Here is a 17,500-nt window from a genome sequence, read left to right as displayed (position 1 = left end):
AGCACTATGCAAGGCATGCAGCAATATCAGCAAGAGATAAATATAAATTAGCAGGAAAACAAGCAATGCGGATTAGAGAACAACAAATACCAGGAGAACCTGCATTGACAATCATCAATGTTAGAAAAGAGAAAAAAAAATCATTTAGTACTTACCACTGCAGTAACATTATAGTCAAACTTATCCACTCTTTTGTTTGTCATCCAATAATCCAGGAAAGGCCCTAGTATCAGCAGTGATGCTGCCTGGGCTGGAGCAGTATGGCCCAAGAGGTTGAATGATCCAAGTGAGTACTTTCGTTGAAGAAAATGAACATACTACAGAAGCCAAATCAAGAGAACAACAAGGTTATTACTTCTAAAAGCTGGCATAATGCTTCTTTTTTATCTTTTTAGACTTTGAGCTAAAAAGGACTGTAATTGTTATGCATCATGACGGAATCAAAGGGAAGACAGGATTTTGTACACTGTAAAAGCAAAACCATCGAGAAAAGCATAGTTTTAAAGTTATACCAGCAAACAAGATTGGGACATGTTCAGAGATACTTGAATATGAGATGGTCCTCTTAACTAGACACATTTACACATAAGCAAATGATTGCTTTCGAGTTTGTGAGATAAAAGGAAACTAGTGATCCTCAATGATGGCAGAGCAAAATATGCAGCCATCCATAAAACTGAATGGAGAACTTCAGGGGATCTGTTAATTAAACTGAAACTTTGGCATTGTCCAACGAAAATTAAATTTAAATGATAGCAGAACTTTCAGACAAGTTCCTATCCACACAAAGATACCATAGTTGCAGCCAAATAATTAACTTTGCAAGCACATCAATGCAAGAAAATGATACATGACAACTTGAATGAAAAGCAACCTAGGTCATACATATCAAGCATGTACAGAAGCTGCACGTATACAGACAGATACTTATCTACAAATCTTAAAGGCAAAACCTATGCTTAATTCTAATTCTTGTGTTTGCCAATTTTAAGATCAAAAGACCATTGAAAGATAGGACAATTCAAAAAAAAAATCCATTTAAAAGATTGCATAGCTCCACACATATTAAGAGAAGTATGAGCGCATCATGTAATCTGCTTAATCACTTACATATTGCTGCAAAGAAGTGCTCCAGACTGCTATCGCCGCAGCTATCAAACCTCTACTATTTACACTCACATCAGTAACAGTACAGACTGCAACACCTATGAGAACCACCACTATGCTAAGCTTTGTGTCTCTGGAATAACGGATCTTATCAAATAGAACTTCTAAAAAACATGATACTGGGATCATACACAGCTTTGCAATCTGAAAATCAAACAATTATGTCAATTTGTAATTTATATTTTTATACATTTCCAGATCAGTAAACCATAATATGGCCAGTAACTTACCTGATAAAACCCCACAGAATTCCACATCAAGCTCACATTCATCCCAACAATTGATAAGTTTGCAAAAAGAACAAATTTTATAAGTTCCTGTAATGGTAAATGGGAGCCCTGAATATATCCCAGCCACTTAAGTATGGCAGTCATGATAGTCGTCGTGGCAAAATGCAGTCCAGTTAATGTTGTAGCTGTGAAAAGAAATAATAAAATATGACATCAAGGCCCTAAAGACAAACACCTTTAGAAATAAGGACAAGAAAAATGCTTTTCTGAAACATGGATATCCAAATTGAATTACTTAATTAAATACAGATGCACAGTAATGCAACTTGTCTGAAAATTTTCAAGTTTCATGGTCTACTAGGAAGACCAATTCTAACCAGCAAGGTAATTGGTTATTGAACAAATCCGAGAGACAGAATGGATAGACAGCTGCTAGGTGAAATAAATAACATCAATATAAAGCAACTACATACTGGAAGTCAGAACCATACAGTACCATGAAGGATTAGACCGACAAGATTGCAGGAGTGTAAATGATTATAGTTCCATTTCACCAGAGCATAACATAAATTATTAGGTTACATGCCCAATTTCACTTTTATTAAATTGGTAACAAACATATGCATGGTATCTCCTAAAAACTGTGGACATAGAGTTGCATAACATTTATTTAGATCTTTGATTTTCGAAAGTTAGGTCAGATTTACCCCTCCAAATATATTTTCAGCAACCTTTCAATCAGACTTTAATAACTTGCAGCAGCAAATTACCCGGTCATTAAATATACAAACAATTTATTAGTCCTGCTATATGGTCTGGTGCTTTATCAGGCAGAGAATGCCCAGATAGGATAGATGCAACATGGATGCAAATCATGCAAGATGACATCCCCAGTGTACTATTTTCCATGGAAAAGCCCAACTTATCCTTCAAACAATATAACTGCAGTTAGAGCTAGACATTAATTAATCTTCTGCAAATCCTCACAGATTAGTTTCATCACTGATCAAGATAAAAAAACAAACCCAAAAATATTTCACTTGCGGGACTGGCCATATATCCAACAAGCATCCACTGAAAAGCAACATTCACTGCTAGGCATGATGACAATAATAGAAATCACAGTAGCAGCAGTTAATGAAGATGACATACTTCAACAAATTTTTTTCATTAGAATATCATGTCAGACCAATAAGCGTAACATGAAGACTACTGATGCCAAGTTGTCTCTAAACAACAAAATCGTCCCACATGCACACTTGTGACTTCGTTGTAATGGAAGGCATGTTATTCAATTTTTCTTCCTTTTGCATACTACAAAAAGGGAGAGCCAACACCATTACACTAATCCAGCAAAAACACAGCCTCCAGTACCTGCTCCACATTTGTCTTACCAGTTCATCTGACAAGTGCCAAAACTGAGATTTTGCAGTTCTAGCAGCTAATAACCACCAACCAGTCAACAAGGCCATTTGCCTCTTAGAAGACATGGTCATGGTTTCACCACAGTGCTCTGTTCTTCATCAGTCAAACATTGAGGCTACAAACTAGCTCAGTCAGTCCATTTCCTTCTTGTACAAGAGATAACGGTCATAGAGTTTTTAAGATGACAATGAGGCGAACACTGGAAGATTTTTCCCCATAAAGATACTGCCAATGGAGTCCGGATACAGGTGCCCAGATAAGATAATATTGACAGATTCATGTTCAGAAAAAGCATCCACAACTCTTCTAAAGATCACCTTACACCTAGTGACTCCTGAAAGGCCTGATCACTCCATGGAAACCAAGCAGTAAGTGTAAAATCACTTTTATCAGTTTCATCTCTTAATGATGATGAATTGTTGAGTTCTACAATGAATTGATTGTCTATAGCTAGCTGCCAGAGTCGGGAAGTTGGTTGGGGGGCAACTACAGTAGCAAGTGCGAGGAAGCAGATGCTCTAAAAATATTTACAGTAAGAAAGCACTTAGAAAGCAGGCACAAGTTCAAAATTCTAGGAACATTCTGAAGCAGGTGCATTGCCTAGGTAAAAGATTCCAGCTACTAATGTCTATGTTCATGTAGACAAATCCATTTTTAGGATAAGTTAAATGAACCTACTAGCTGTTGTTACAATTGGGTATGAAACAAGGTTTGAGCATGAAACCACCCGCTCAATGGAGTTTTGGCTTTGGCAATTTTGGCGGCATTCAATGTTTCATTCCAAGTTTCAAATTCAATGAAAAGATCAAGTAAAATTGAAAAAAAATTGAAAATTTGAAGAAAAACTAAAGAAGCCAAAAAAAAAAAAAAATGCTATACAATGTTTTAGAAAATTCTGTGTTACATAGTGCATGTTTGGGGGAGCGTTTATACTCGTCAAAAGTAATTTCGAGCCTAAAACCAGAATTTTGAGTATTTGGCTATCACCCAACAGTAATTATGAATCGCATTTAAGATCCCTCAAAATATGGTTTATGTAAAGCTGAACTCCTCCGCTTTCTGTAGATGTAGCACCGCAAGCTAAATATTGCATTTGCAGGAAGTTAATTATTTTTTAAGAAAAATTATATATTACCCTCTTAATACCCCTCGCACGTCCCTTTTCCCCACTTATCTATCAGTACTCTTTCTTTCTTCAAATTAATCTCATCTCATCTCCATTCACATCCTCGATTAATATCCTCTTATCTCCATTTACGTTCCTTCTTTCTAACTTCCAAGATTATTAATCTCCTCTCATCTCTATCTATGTTCCCCTTTGTCCAACTTTCTTTTTAACTCTTTCTTCAAACTAATCTCATCTCATCTCCTCCATATCTTCGATTAATGTCCTCTCATTTCTATCTATGTCCCCTTTTGTCCAACTTTCTTTTCGACTCTTTCTTCAAATTAATCTCATCTCATCTCCTCCATATCTTCGATTAATGTCCTCTTATCTCGTCTCCATTCACATCCTCGATTAATATCCTCTTATCTCCATTTACGTTCTTTCTTTCCAACTTCTAGGATTATTAATCTCCTCTCATCTCTATCTATGTCCCTTTTTGTCCAACTTTCTTTTCTACTCTTTCTTCAAATTAATCTCATCTCATCTCCTCCATATCTTCGATTAATGTCTTCTCATCTCTATTTACGTCTCTTTTTTTCGAACTTCCAGGATGATTATTCTCCTCTCATCTCTCCTCTTTGTCCGATTTTTTTTGTCTATCTGGACTTTATTTTTCTTCACATTTATCTCCTCTCATCTCCATCCACATCATGTCCTTCTTTGCTGACTTCTTTGTGTATCAGAACTCTCTCTTTGATTAATCTCCTCTCATCTTCATCTCTACCTAATGACACAAAGGCAATTTCGAAAGAAATAAGAAAGTCAATGGATAACTTAAAAAAAAAAACAAAAATAAAGATAAGAAAAAATAAAATAGAGAATTTTATATCCAAACAATTTTAAAATCATTTTAGATATTTATCTTTTTTGGTCATTTTATCATTCAAAAGCAACTTTTGGGTCTGTTAACCAAATGTATAGCAAATTATTTCTACAACTTTAGAATAGTTTTAGGATATTGACAGCCAATCAAAAAATTGCTTTGTCCCAAAGAAGTTTTTGACATTAAAACACAGATTTTACTAAAAATTGCTTTTTGATCAAAAGCTGCAGCATCCCCAAGCAGACCCATCTTGAACCCAATAATGGGAATGAAATAGAAGAAGGGAGGGGAGAGAGGGCGGGGGGGCAAGAGAGCTAATTGATTTGGGTCTTGCAAGTAATCATTACAAGAAATAACCATGTCAGGATATCAAGATTTTTCCCTCCTACAACTCTTCCTCCCTCTTTCCCCTTCCTTCTTATGCTTGTTTGTTCTCTCTATTTTTTCCAATAATCTTTTAGGTGGGAATTTTGTATATGACGTTGGAACCTCTACTTTTCTTCCTTCTTTCCCTTCATTTTAGCTCCTTTAACCTTTGTTCCTTCTCTCATGTATAAACATGGCAAGCGCAAAATGCAGATATTGGGAATGGAAGTGGAACCATATCAATCCAGAACATGTAAAAAGATCTTCAAAACTTTCATTCTTTTGATTTCTTGTTTTTCTGTATGGAATCCCATGATTTTTGCAACCCAATAATCACAAAACCAATGCCTCTCATAATATGTAGTCTAATTTAAGTATGAAAATTTATTTTAATAGAAAAGCTGGCAAAGAAATTATGGGAGACTAGCTACTCTCATTAACCCACATAAGTACTAGGTGCATAATGCCCTCTTCAAGCAATCCATATCAAAGATAAGGGGCATGAAATAGAGCAAGTGAGAAACATTACAAAACAAAAACTGTGAAAAGGAATGGCAGGTAGTGAGGTGAGTTTAGTGGACCGAAAGGGGAAAATTGACAAACAGAACCAAAAGGTATTATAAGAATTCAAAACTCTTACCTTTTTAAATCAGATAAACTATAAATTGATTTCAAAGTGTGTCATTTCTAATAACTATTCCTTCAATATATTCATCATATATGCTTTAAGGCATCGTTAAATATTAGCTCATCATAATCTACAAATATAGGTGAAGTAATTGAATAAAATTAAATTGAGAAGCTTTGCATTAAACTGCATGGGGAATCATATAGTTGTTTGGACAACAACATGGGTAACACCGTAATAGACAAGGTTTATTGGCTAGGATCTCCGATGCAACTTGGCAACGATGGATTCCTATCTATGGGTTGTAGAACAACTCATTATGTGATGACTGACTAGGCTTGAAAATGGGACAAGTAAATCTAAGACATAACCCAAGAATAGCCTGATTAGGCCTGAAGCCAGACATTTCTTCAGACTAGTGGATGTACAACTTTGAATTCTAACTTACATTCAAAAATGGAAAAAAATGTTATATTATATCTACTTGACCATATCTGCTTTTTAAACAGGTCTAGATTGGTATCTCTTATCCAAATCATTTAAAAAGGTGAGGTTGTTGAAGCCTGACCATCCAAACATGTAATTTAGGCTGAAAGCCTGAAACTGAATAGCATATTAGTGAAAAAAATAAAAGGCATATCCATATCTGTTTTTATTTGGCAAGTACAGATAAGGGCACAGATTAGCCAAAAAAATAAAGACATGGATATTAATTGGATGTTATAATTTGTATCCAAATCTTTCTTATACAGATAGGGATACTAATCGACTATTAAAATACAGATATGGATGCTGATATAAATACGCCACTATAGAATTTTTTGCCAGGATATTTTTCAAATTTATATTTTAATAACTCAAATCTGGTATACAAGCCTCCCAGCTGTCTTTTATTTCTTTTCTAAAAGAAATAGACGGCCATACAGAAAAGTGAAAAACAACAAAGAAGCAATTGCATCCACTTAATGACAATTCTTTAGTTGATCCTAACAACTTTCTGAATTACAGACTTTGGGTTAAATGGCTGCCTATTAAGGATGACATCAACCATATTTAAGATGTGATTGTATAGAAAAAAACAATTGAAAATATATTGATGCTGTCACTTGAAAATGGAAGAAAATTATGAGACTAAAAGGGGATGAAAGGATATCTGGATATGAATATGATATTTGTGTATGCAAATCTATATCCTCTTCTCTCATAGATACACCTACAAATATGGATATTAATCAGACACTAAAATCTGCACTCAGAATGAGTTTAAACAGATATTATCCAATCCGTTTCACTCCTAAGTAATTTTTTTGTAAATCCAAAAGAAATTCATAAAGAACAATACAAGAATAGAAAGGAACTGTAGGAACATATTGTACAACACATTCTCAGATCCTCAAAGTTTAAGCCTAAGCAAACTCCTCTACAACTATTTTGACCTATGATACCTGCATAAATTCTTTACAAACATGAGCAAGGTGTATCATCACTCATGTGATGATACCTATAAGCTATTTTATGTTATATCCAAGAGGTTTAAATATATCAAGTTTCAGGCTGGCAACATTGTAAGATCCAGTTTGTGTAATTTATGGTGATGAATGAGGTGGTTTATGACATGTATTTATCAAATTTCCTAAAATGAATTCGTGAAGGAAGAAAGATACAGATAATGATATGGGTTGGAATTTGGAGAAAGATGTATTGATTTCATGTCGGCACCACTAGAGGTGCAAGTGTCTAATACTTGATTGCATTTGCAGCTAAATGGTGGTTCTATTTTGGACTATCATCTAAAAACCTCAGGATGTTAGCAATTCAGATCCTCTTACAGACGGTATCCTCTTAGCACACAGTAAACAAAGGAACCACTTGACATATAAAAGAATGAATGACTTGGTGTACATAAACCACAATCTATGGCTCAAAATGAACCACATTGATGAGGTAGAGTTGAAATACAATGACCCACTTCATAATAACTTTGTATATGATGATGAGGATTCCATGATTAGTTAGCTTAAGGACCAATGGCAACAGCTAAAGTTTGATGAGCTAGGATCATTTCTTCGACCAGATAGTGTCATAGAAAAGGAGGCTGGTCAAATGCAGAATAATAAGCACAACAATACATGGCACGATCACAACCGGTCAATTCCTAGCAAGAGGAGCAACCGTAGAGGCCACTAGTAGCCAATTGGGATCTCGAGGCTCTATCTCTGAAACATCCACTCAGAAATATGACAGGAAGATGCTGAATCATGACACCTGTTCCAATCAGGGAGGTGGGCCCAATCACATTGGTGGGCCAATTTGAGCTACCTAGCTGAACCAAACAGGTAGGGGCAATCAAGGAAAAAAAAGCAGTTTCTTAGAGCAGCAAAAAAGGGAAAGAAAAGGAAAGAAAGTTATAGATCAGTTAGAGAGGATCAATAAGGAGCTCATTCACTTAGATTTCAAGGTCGCTAAGCCTTCAAATGATCAGTTTCTAGATCATCTTGCGATACTAGTGATGATACTAATGACAATTCGAGCAATGATGCATCTAATGGCCAAGAAGGTAGTAGTGGCCATGGTGGGGGTGCATACGACTTAGCCACTGAATCTAAGTTGATGCACTAACATCGTGTTTCAATCATGCCATGCAAGATACGATCTACAATGCATGTTATAAAGCCCACAAGGATATCGTAGCATATAGTTGATGGATCCCTCATTCTATCCTGTATCCCACCATGCACAAACAAGATATAATTCAAGTGCATATTCTTCATCTAAGATATTATATTTAGGTGGCTACTACCCTCCACAGTCTCGGCGAAACTATGGTTCAGATTTTGCTGCTGAAATCTTCCCTCAAACAGCAGTGAGATGGCAGCACAGTATCAAACAAAGGATCAATATCAGGGCGGCTATCTAGGAGAGTCAGATTATCAGATACAGGGGTGAGCACCCATCGTATCTGGATTGGAGTCATGTCCAAAAGGCCCTGACTGTGAAGAAGATCCCATATCTATAAGTAGCACAAACTCCATGTGGAGATAGATATTGGTATGTATGCACCATGTTTAATTATTACAATTGCATCTATAAAGCAATCATATGGTCTCTCGGACCAATATGAAATAAAATAATACTAAAACATCCTTAAAATCGTAATTTAAAGATCCATAAACTTTAAAATAAGCTTTAAAACAAAAAATGCCAAAAATAGTGAATCAATATCTAACTGATATGCGTTTATGTATCAAATGCTGGTACATTTCAACTTGGTACTGTAGCATACTTGTAGCTGATTGATATGGCTTTCAATACCAAGATTGCAGACCTTAGCTTCAGGTCTATGTAAAATTGTGTATGTTCGATGACTCAGTCCAGTCTGGGAGCTCAGGGACCTCCAACATAATCAAACCTTAATTCAACACAAGTACAGTGATGCAGCTTCTAGAAAGGGGAAAAAAGGAGTAAGAAAGTCAAAGTGAACTATAAGAGTGAAAAGTTGGAGGACAAGGTGGATGCTAAAGGAAATATGGAAAAAAGAACTGCAGGTGGCATTTAAAAAGAGAAGGATGAAGGTCAAAGTGAAGGGTAGTGCTGCAAATACATTTAAATGATCCACTTCTGATTGGAAACTGACCCAAAATTGCCCAATCAATCCAAAACAAAGTCTTTTTGACTAGAATTAGATAAAAAAACATGACCCATTTCAAATATGAATCAAATACTAATCATCAAATGAACCTATCCTAGTCCAAATCAACCTGAAACTAACAGACTAAATTTTTCACAGCCCTCCTCGAATTTAAAGATCAATTTGACTTTAGTAATAACTGCTATAAAGTTAAACATCAACTTATGTTAAGGATCATAATTTCTACATGCTTGCTAATCAATCTTATGCAGAATGGGGTGATGTCTCATGTTGAATTGTTGTTTCCATGCATAATTTATTCAGATTATATAATTAACCAATTTATCTACATTTTGTTCAAATCATTCTTGGCATGATTCAACCAAAAATCAAATGAAACACTAACATAAATCTTAAACCAGATCCAACAGAGCTCAAGTTAAAATGAATTAGGCTTGGATTCAATTTTGTTACCAAGTTCAAACATGGATTGATTTGGATTTTGCCAAACCCCAATCCAACTTGACCCATGTGTAGCCTTAAGGGAGGGGAAGGAGGACAGAGGTGGGAGGGTGTGGAGGGGGGGCAAAGCCATAGATCGAGGAGGGTAAGAACCATAAAGGAATGAAAGCATTGCAACAAGGATAGGCAACGAGGAAGAGGAAGAAGGGCAAACATGGGGAGATAACACATATAGGTGGACGTCAAAGAAAAGAGGAAGATAAGCTTGGAAGAGCAGGATGAGAAGAAGAGTTGTGGGAGGTGAGAAGGGAAGCAATGCCAGGTTATGAGAGATGGGGAAGGGGTGATAAATGAAAGGAATGGACTATGTAGGTTAAGAAAAAGGTAGGCATAAAGCATCAAATTAGGACAAGCCTGACTACTGACAAAACCACCCTAGACTACTTATAATCCCAACTAGGTTAGATTCATGCAAGTAGGAAATCATGTGACCTCAATGCTGAGGGAAACCCATTGTCTAAAATGTTCAAATATTATGTGTGGACCTGATCCATATGTCCAAAAGTTCTGGTTGATTCAGGTCCATCTAAGGTTGTTGATGGATAATACACATGTTGAGGCCTGATCCAAGAACATAATAAATGAAACAGCATCTTCCCAAATGCAGCCTAATAGTTCATATGCATGCTTCCTACTACTAATTCCATAATGTCTTTGATGCAGCAAAGGGGAGCTCCAAAAGATGGAGGACTCGATCAAGAACATGGAAAAGCATTGTATTGCGGGCTCTTGTCCTGCTACAAGGAATTCTTCAATCACCCTTGAATCATGAATGGTCCAGATTTAATCATAAAATAAGTATACTTGTTTTAAAGTTATGATAGATTATTTGGCCCTGAAGTTAATGGACTTGCAAGTGACTTGGGTTCTAAGTTACCTTTTTTTTAATATATTGGGCCACTTGGCAGCCAAAAGATGTCAAGTTATTTCATCTCCAAGTTATCTATTTCTATTTTATTAGGTTACTTAGCCTAAGTCAAGGTGGGCTATAAATATAGTGAATGGGTAGTGAAAGGAGATGAGTTGTACGATATAACTTGAGTTGTTAAGAAGTGTTCTCTCTCTCCCTTCCGCCACCAAACCACCCCCCCCCCCAAAAAATATTCTCTAGTACCTTCTTCTCTATTCTCTCTTGTCTATCTGTGGGCTATAAATATAGTGAATGGGTAGTGAAAGGAGATGAGTTGTACGATATAACTTGAGTTGTTAAGAAGTGTTCTCTCTCTCCCTTCCGCCACCAAACCCCCCCCCCCCCCCCCAAAAAAAATATTCTCTAGTACCTTCTTCTCTATTCTCTCTTGTCTATCTGTTTCCTTCATTTTCTTCTTTCTTCATTCGAATCTCCTCTCTTTACGCTATAAAAATCTGTACTGACTAATAGTTGATCTTATGTCAAGACTGAACCCCTAGCTTTAACCTCAAAATCCTGGAACCCTATTCCTAGCAAACAAGATTCACCATCTCGGTACCGGACCCCATGCTAGTACCATCCTATTATAATGTCTACATGGTTCGATACAGTACAAGATAGCATACCAAATGTTGGTACATTATGAGATAGCATACTGATACAAGACTAGTACGGTATGCCCTATACCGGATGGTACAGGATAATACCGTAGACCATGCTGACAACAAAGCCTATTCCCTAAACCCTTCAAGTATATAAAAAGCCTACCTTTTACCTTCGATTCCTTAAATTGTTCACTTCTGCCCCATCTTCTGAAACAGTATAGCAAGCATAAAAAGGTAACAAAACCCCAACTTCCTAACCAGGTAGGTCCACCAATGCATAAACAGGACAACACCAAGTTGTCCTGCATCAGTTTCATATATAGATATGAAACCTCTATGCAATCATCTCCATTGTAAGTTTGCAACTACATAGAATCAAAAGAAAAAAGAATATACAGATAATTACTGGTCTAACTTTTTAATAAGAAAATTTTGTCAAAAATGGTGTGTAATCAAAATATTTGACAATTAAAGGAATTATATCATGCTAACCATTCATATCCAACATCAACATCTTTAGTAAACTAAAGTTTATTTTCAAAATAAAATTATATATACATGATCAACACACAAATCTCCAATAATTTATTAAGAGACATAATTCATAGTAAAGTTCTTTCAATATGCATTGTGCCTCAAAAACTGTGAAGAACCATACTTTTTCTGAGCTTATCTGCTTGCCCATTTGCATGCATAACTATCTATTATAAAGTAATTTAACTACTTCACATGATGGTTCAAAATTTCAAATATAATGCAAAAGGTATTGGTAAGGGCTTAGGAACTCTTATTTGTTTACCAAAACTGAAGCCATATGTGGCCATTAGGGCCTTGTTCACCATAATGATTCCCACGGAGGTCACAACATTGAACAGCCATGCACCAGTATCTAATGCCGCCTTTTGATTTGCCTTGCTGGAAGGTGCCATACTTGCTATTTGTCTTTGCTTCTTTTTCTACTTATCCTACAAATCTCCAAACTCCAGCGTCCATATTAACAGCAAAGCCTCTACATCAGAAAACCACAGTATTACATATGGTAAATAGATGTTAATCAAAAACTGAGAATACATGATTGCACATGAATAGATGGAGCATTTAGAAGAAAGACTTACAATATCAAGTGCCGGGAAAATTTTGGGCAGGCAATCACTGAATGATACTTACCCAATATATTGCCTCATATTAAACATAGATGCTAGAAAACACAAAATTTCATAATTTCAATTTGTATATACACAAAGAGGAAATGTAAATTGAAAGTTTGTAGTCTTTTCCTACCAAACAAACCCATTGAAAGGAAGCTCACACAAGAGAATGCATACAACAAGGCAAGTCAACTCAGGCAGCAAGATAACACCGCAACCAGATGATGCAGCTCAACAATGCACAGGGGCAATATTAAGTACACTTTAAACCATTTTTTAAGCCAATAACTTTAAGGAGAGACCCGTCTGTGATGAATATAAGCCAATCTTGAAATACAAAGTTTGTAAGACAATGTAAATCAACAAAGATCTTCAGCTTCCTAACTCATACAATCCACCACCTGATCCTTGTGAATAAAAATGTCTAGTATTGCATAAAGAGAACATTCTCAAATTGTATTTCATCTGATCTTTCAAAATAATGCACTCTGATATAAAATCCCCCAACTTACTCAAAGGCTACATCATATGAAGTTTGACACATACTCTCATATCTATCAATAGCTATAGTAATTATAACTATCACAACCGGAAGAAAGTAACTGCCCCTTCAAATTCGCCGACCAATAGATGAAACATAATCCTCACACCCTAATCAACCCAAAGTGTCTTTGCAATGATCATCACCTGTTAACACTTGCTACAATATTGCTTGCTCGGGAGATGTACTTGTTATTTCTTTTTTACTGGAAACAGGACACAGGAAGTTCATCAACTATTGTATGATATGGAGGAATTCTTATATTTTACTTGATCATGAAATTAGACTAGGAGAAATCTATTTTCCTGAAATAATTGTATCAAGGATATGTTATCCTGCATAGAACTTATATAATACATTGCAGATGCTTGCAAATCTTGGAAGCAAGGCTCCTATATATGCCATTCTAACATCTCAAAAGATCTAAACAACGATGTTAAATGGTCGCAACTTCCTTATTTTGAGAAATTATGATGTCATAAAATCTTGTCAAAAGGAATTATCTTGTCTTGCACGTATGTTCTTTTCAATCTCTAGTATGAATTGATGCTTAGCATAGGTCAAGTCATTCTTAATCTGAACTGGTTCATAATTTGGAGTACATGATTGATCAAGTATAATTGTCTTAAATTGATGCATGGAATACATTATGGATGCCTCAAAATCAAGGATGCAAGTCTCAAAAGCATGTCAAATAAAATGATGTTAAATAGCACTTAGCGGCTCCATAGACATTCATTTTCAAGGGTGGTAACATACCTTTATTTTGACCAATATTTCCACCAAGCAGATTTTCTTTGATATTTGGAATGATAATAAGACTTTGACATGATGGTGGACCAATTGAATGATTAGAAAGACACAATTGAGATGTCTTTTTGGGTTAATCGCCAACCTTATAGATGATAGGTGATCTGGTGGATCTAATCTAAGAATAATGAGCCACTCCACCCCACCATCAATCCACAAAGATCTCTCCAAATGAAGAATGCCAATCATAAGGAGAATCACGATGTCCTGAAGACAATGCCTCATTCTACCTCCATTAGGAACCACCACTGCTCCGTCTCTAGCAGTGGCATACAAATAGGAAAGTAAACAAGATGAACACAAGCTAGCTAGCTAGTTAGGGCTAATTCAAATTTGGCTTGAAATACTAATAGGGGGTAGAAATGCACTTATTAACGAGTAGTGAGGATTGTCAAGTAACCAATGGACCCCAAAAGATTTAAGTTAACAGGGAAAGGATCAGCATTGTATCTCAGGCTTAACACCCCCCCCCCCCCACCAACACACATACGAAAAAAAAGAAAACCTAAACCATGAATGTGGTGGATAACTAAGTCAAGATAGAACTAGAAATAATTAAATACATAACTGAAATGGAAGGGAGTTGAACTAATGACCTCCAGAAATCTGAGCTCCAATACTATGTGCTATTAATTAACCAACTGACCTCAAAGCCTAAGCGGGTAAAGAAAGAGTCAACTATGTATATCAAGATTAACAAAAAAAAAGGTAGACTTTCTATGCTTTTGAATTAGAATACTCCTCATGTCCACCACAAGAACATGAATGTCACAATTGTTGAACTCTAGTCAAAATTTGATGAGAGTTCTTAGACTGGAGGAAGATGATCTTTCAACAAACATGGCATGGATGAGAGGAGATAAAGAGAGGATCGTTTCATTTATGACGGTCTAGATCAATCTTCAGCCACAAATTTACTGGCTTAATCCAAAAGATTAAGCCCTCGATCAAAGATACCGGGATGACCATAGACCTCGTGACATGACCATCACAACTAAGGGAGATACAGAAAAGGGTAAATCAGGAACCCCATGTAAACATTCCAGGGACCAATTCAAAGGAAGACTTAGATGCTATGTTCTATCACTTGGGGAAAGAAAGGGAGAAGAAAGAGAAGAGATTAGGACAAGGATTAAGGCAAAGTATCCCAAAAAAGAAAAAAGTAAGCAAACAATTTAGTAAAACCCTTAACAATTATTCCATTATTCCCAACCTAGTTGCTCCATAAGTATATAAAAGCAAGACTACAACCATCACATTGAAAAATATCTTCCTTTACATAAAATTGTAGTATTAGAAAAAATCAAAAAAAAAAAACACTAATTGCAACATAAAGTAAATCTATAGCATTATATGCTTATATAAATATTATTGACATCAAACCGAACAAAGTGATCTAAACATAGCAAGGGTCAGTACCCTTATTTTCAAGCTCAAGAGTCTAGCTCATGTTCAACTCATATACTTATTGAGTAAATTAACATTATGCTAAATTTCTAACCTAACATGAACTGCTCAGAAAGATCTCTTTTATTTGTTAGCCACACATGTGAAATAAGGCTGTTCTTAAGTGATTGGTTTCCTAATGTATCTTGGCATGTCATTCATATGGTAATTCTGTTCATGTTTCCATCTTAATGTGTGCCCTATGTCAGCAGATAATGTACTGAATGAACTATGCTAGTTTCTAATCATGATTGCATGAAGCAAAGTAGTTTAAATCTTGACCTGAAGAATATTACATAGCTGATCCCTTACACCTTGGCATAGTCTGAGGGAGCAAAGGACAGACCAAGTTTAAAAAAAAAAAAGGGGAAAAAAAAAAAGAAATAAGAAAGAAATAAAGAAAAGATAAAGGGGAAAAAAAGAGAAAAAATAATCATAGGGATGGCATCATACTGATTATAGTCAAAACCCAGTGACCAGAAGGGCTGGACTAACTCATTCATCATGCCTTAAGTCAATTCTTTTTTCTAAGAGGTCAATCTATTGTAATCCTAGGTGAATCAAGACGTGTTCAGTTCTGTTTAGGATAGAGTGGATTAGTCAGTCCCAACTTAATACATGTTTGGCTATCCAAGATTTTTATCCTATAAGATACATGGGATCCAAATTTGCAACTTATGGGATCAGACATGATATCCACGAACAAAAATTTTAACCAATCTTTTAATCATTCCATGCATTCGATCAAGGATAGAATTCTTCATGGCATTCGTTCACTAGATGATAAAAACATTCTTTACATTAAATAATTTGCTTTATCATTGATATTGTTGCTGCTAAAATCTGGCCCGGCTAGGACGATCTGGGGGGCGCTGTTCGATCCACGATGGTAAAAGATGATCAACCTCAGAGTTGTGGATCCATGCACAAAAACAATGGAAAAGCTTATCGATTTGACTTTGACCAAGACCTCCGATGTCTAAGTTAGGTCGGACTTTGAAATAACAGTAAAAAAAAATATAAAAATAGACTAGTGTTACCTTGTTTTGGTCAGTGTCTGGCCAAACTGAACATGGTCAGGTTTCAATTTGGTCTGCGTTTAGCCGATCTAGAGATAGTCAGCCTCGAATTCCGATCTGATCAGCATCTGACCGATCTCAAGAGGGTCGGTGTTTGGCAGAGCTAGAGATCAGCCTGGTTTCGATCTAGCTATGGGAGGCGATATCGAAGAGGAACCGAGGGTGTGGCCATGGGCTGTAACGGCCTAGGCATCGACAAAACCGAGCTTAAGGGCCTCATTGGATAGGAAACTCAAGGCCCTTATTGTAGGCGACGATGACCTCATTGGTGGAGCTGACATCAAGATGGGAGGCATCGGGCGAGAGAAGAAGACGATGAAGCCTTTCTATAGCATGGGAGTTGGTTAAGTCCAACCTCTTCTCCTCAAAATCGCTAAATCCCACAATTTAAGTTCTATTCCTCTGATCTAACAGGACTATCACTGTCAGGAGAGAGCCAGATGGTGTTGTACTAGGAGAAAAGAGGAGAAGCAAATTTATAGCCAATGGGTAGAGGAGAATAGAACAAATCTTAGCATTTGCAGAGTGGATGTGCGAGCCATCAAGTATGCCATTTCCCTTCATTTAATTGAAAAGGAGGAGAGGAGGCATTAACCGAAGAGAGAGCGAGAGCCATAAATAAAGAGAGAAGAGAAGGAATAATTAGATAGAGAGAGTCTTGAGATGAAATGGGCGTAACCCTCTGATCCTTTAGATGAGTTTGCGACCTTCGTATAGAGGATAAGGATGGATGAGTCAGGGGGAGAGAGAGAAGAGAGGATGTAAACCTCGACATTTGTGGAGTGGACATGGAAGCCATCAAGTATGCTATATTTCCTTCGTTTAATTGAAAAGAAAGAGAGGAGGCATTAACTGAGAGAGAGGGAAGCCTTAAGTAAAGAGAGCAGGGAAACAATAATTAGATAAAGAGAGTCTTGGGATGAGTGGACGTAACCCTTTAGTCCTTTAGATGAGTTTGTGACCTTCGTATAGAGGGATAAGGATGGATGAGCGAGGGAGAGAGG

At 36.4% G+C, this 17,500-nt stretch overlaps 1 protein-coding gene across 1 annotated transcript in view; it reads right to left on the bottom strand.

The window, feature by feature from the left end:
* The window catches only part of LOC140856435 (UDP-rhamnose/UDP-galactose transporter 6-like), a 13,184-nt gene extending 703 nt beyond the window's left edge, over positions 1-12,481 (bottom strand). The window contains exons 1-4 of the mRNA XM_073253678.1: positions 12,272-12,481; positions 1,398-1,582; positions 1,111-1,311; positions 156-317 (exon numbers count right to left, since the gene is read on the bottom strand). Coding sequence (XP_073109779.1) covers positions 156-317; positions 1,111-1,311; positions 1,398-1,582; positions 12,272-12,401 — 678 coding nt within the window. The 5' untranslated portion in view covers positions 12,402-12,481. The remainder of the gene's footprint in view (positions 1-155; positions 318-1,110; positions 1,312-1,397; positions 1,583-12,271) is intronic.
* Between the last annotated feature and the right edge of the window lie 5,019 nt (positions 12,482-17,500).

The sequence above is a fragment of the Elaeis guineensis genome, chromosome 3 (assembly GCF_000442705.2).
Source record: "Elaeis guineensis isolate ETL-2024a chromosome 3, EG11, whole genome shotgun sequence".
Classification (NCBI taxonomy): Eukaryota; Viridiplantae; Streptophyta; class Magnoliopsida; order Arecales; family Arecaceae; genus Elaeis; species Elaeis guineensis.
Note: the sequence above shows the minus strand (reverse complement) of the source record. Positions and strands in the feature narration are given on the sequence as shown.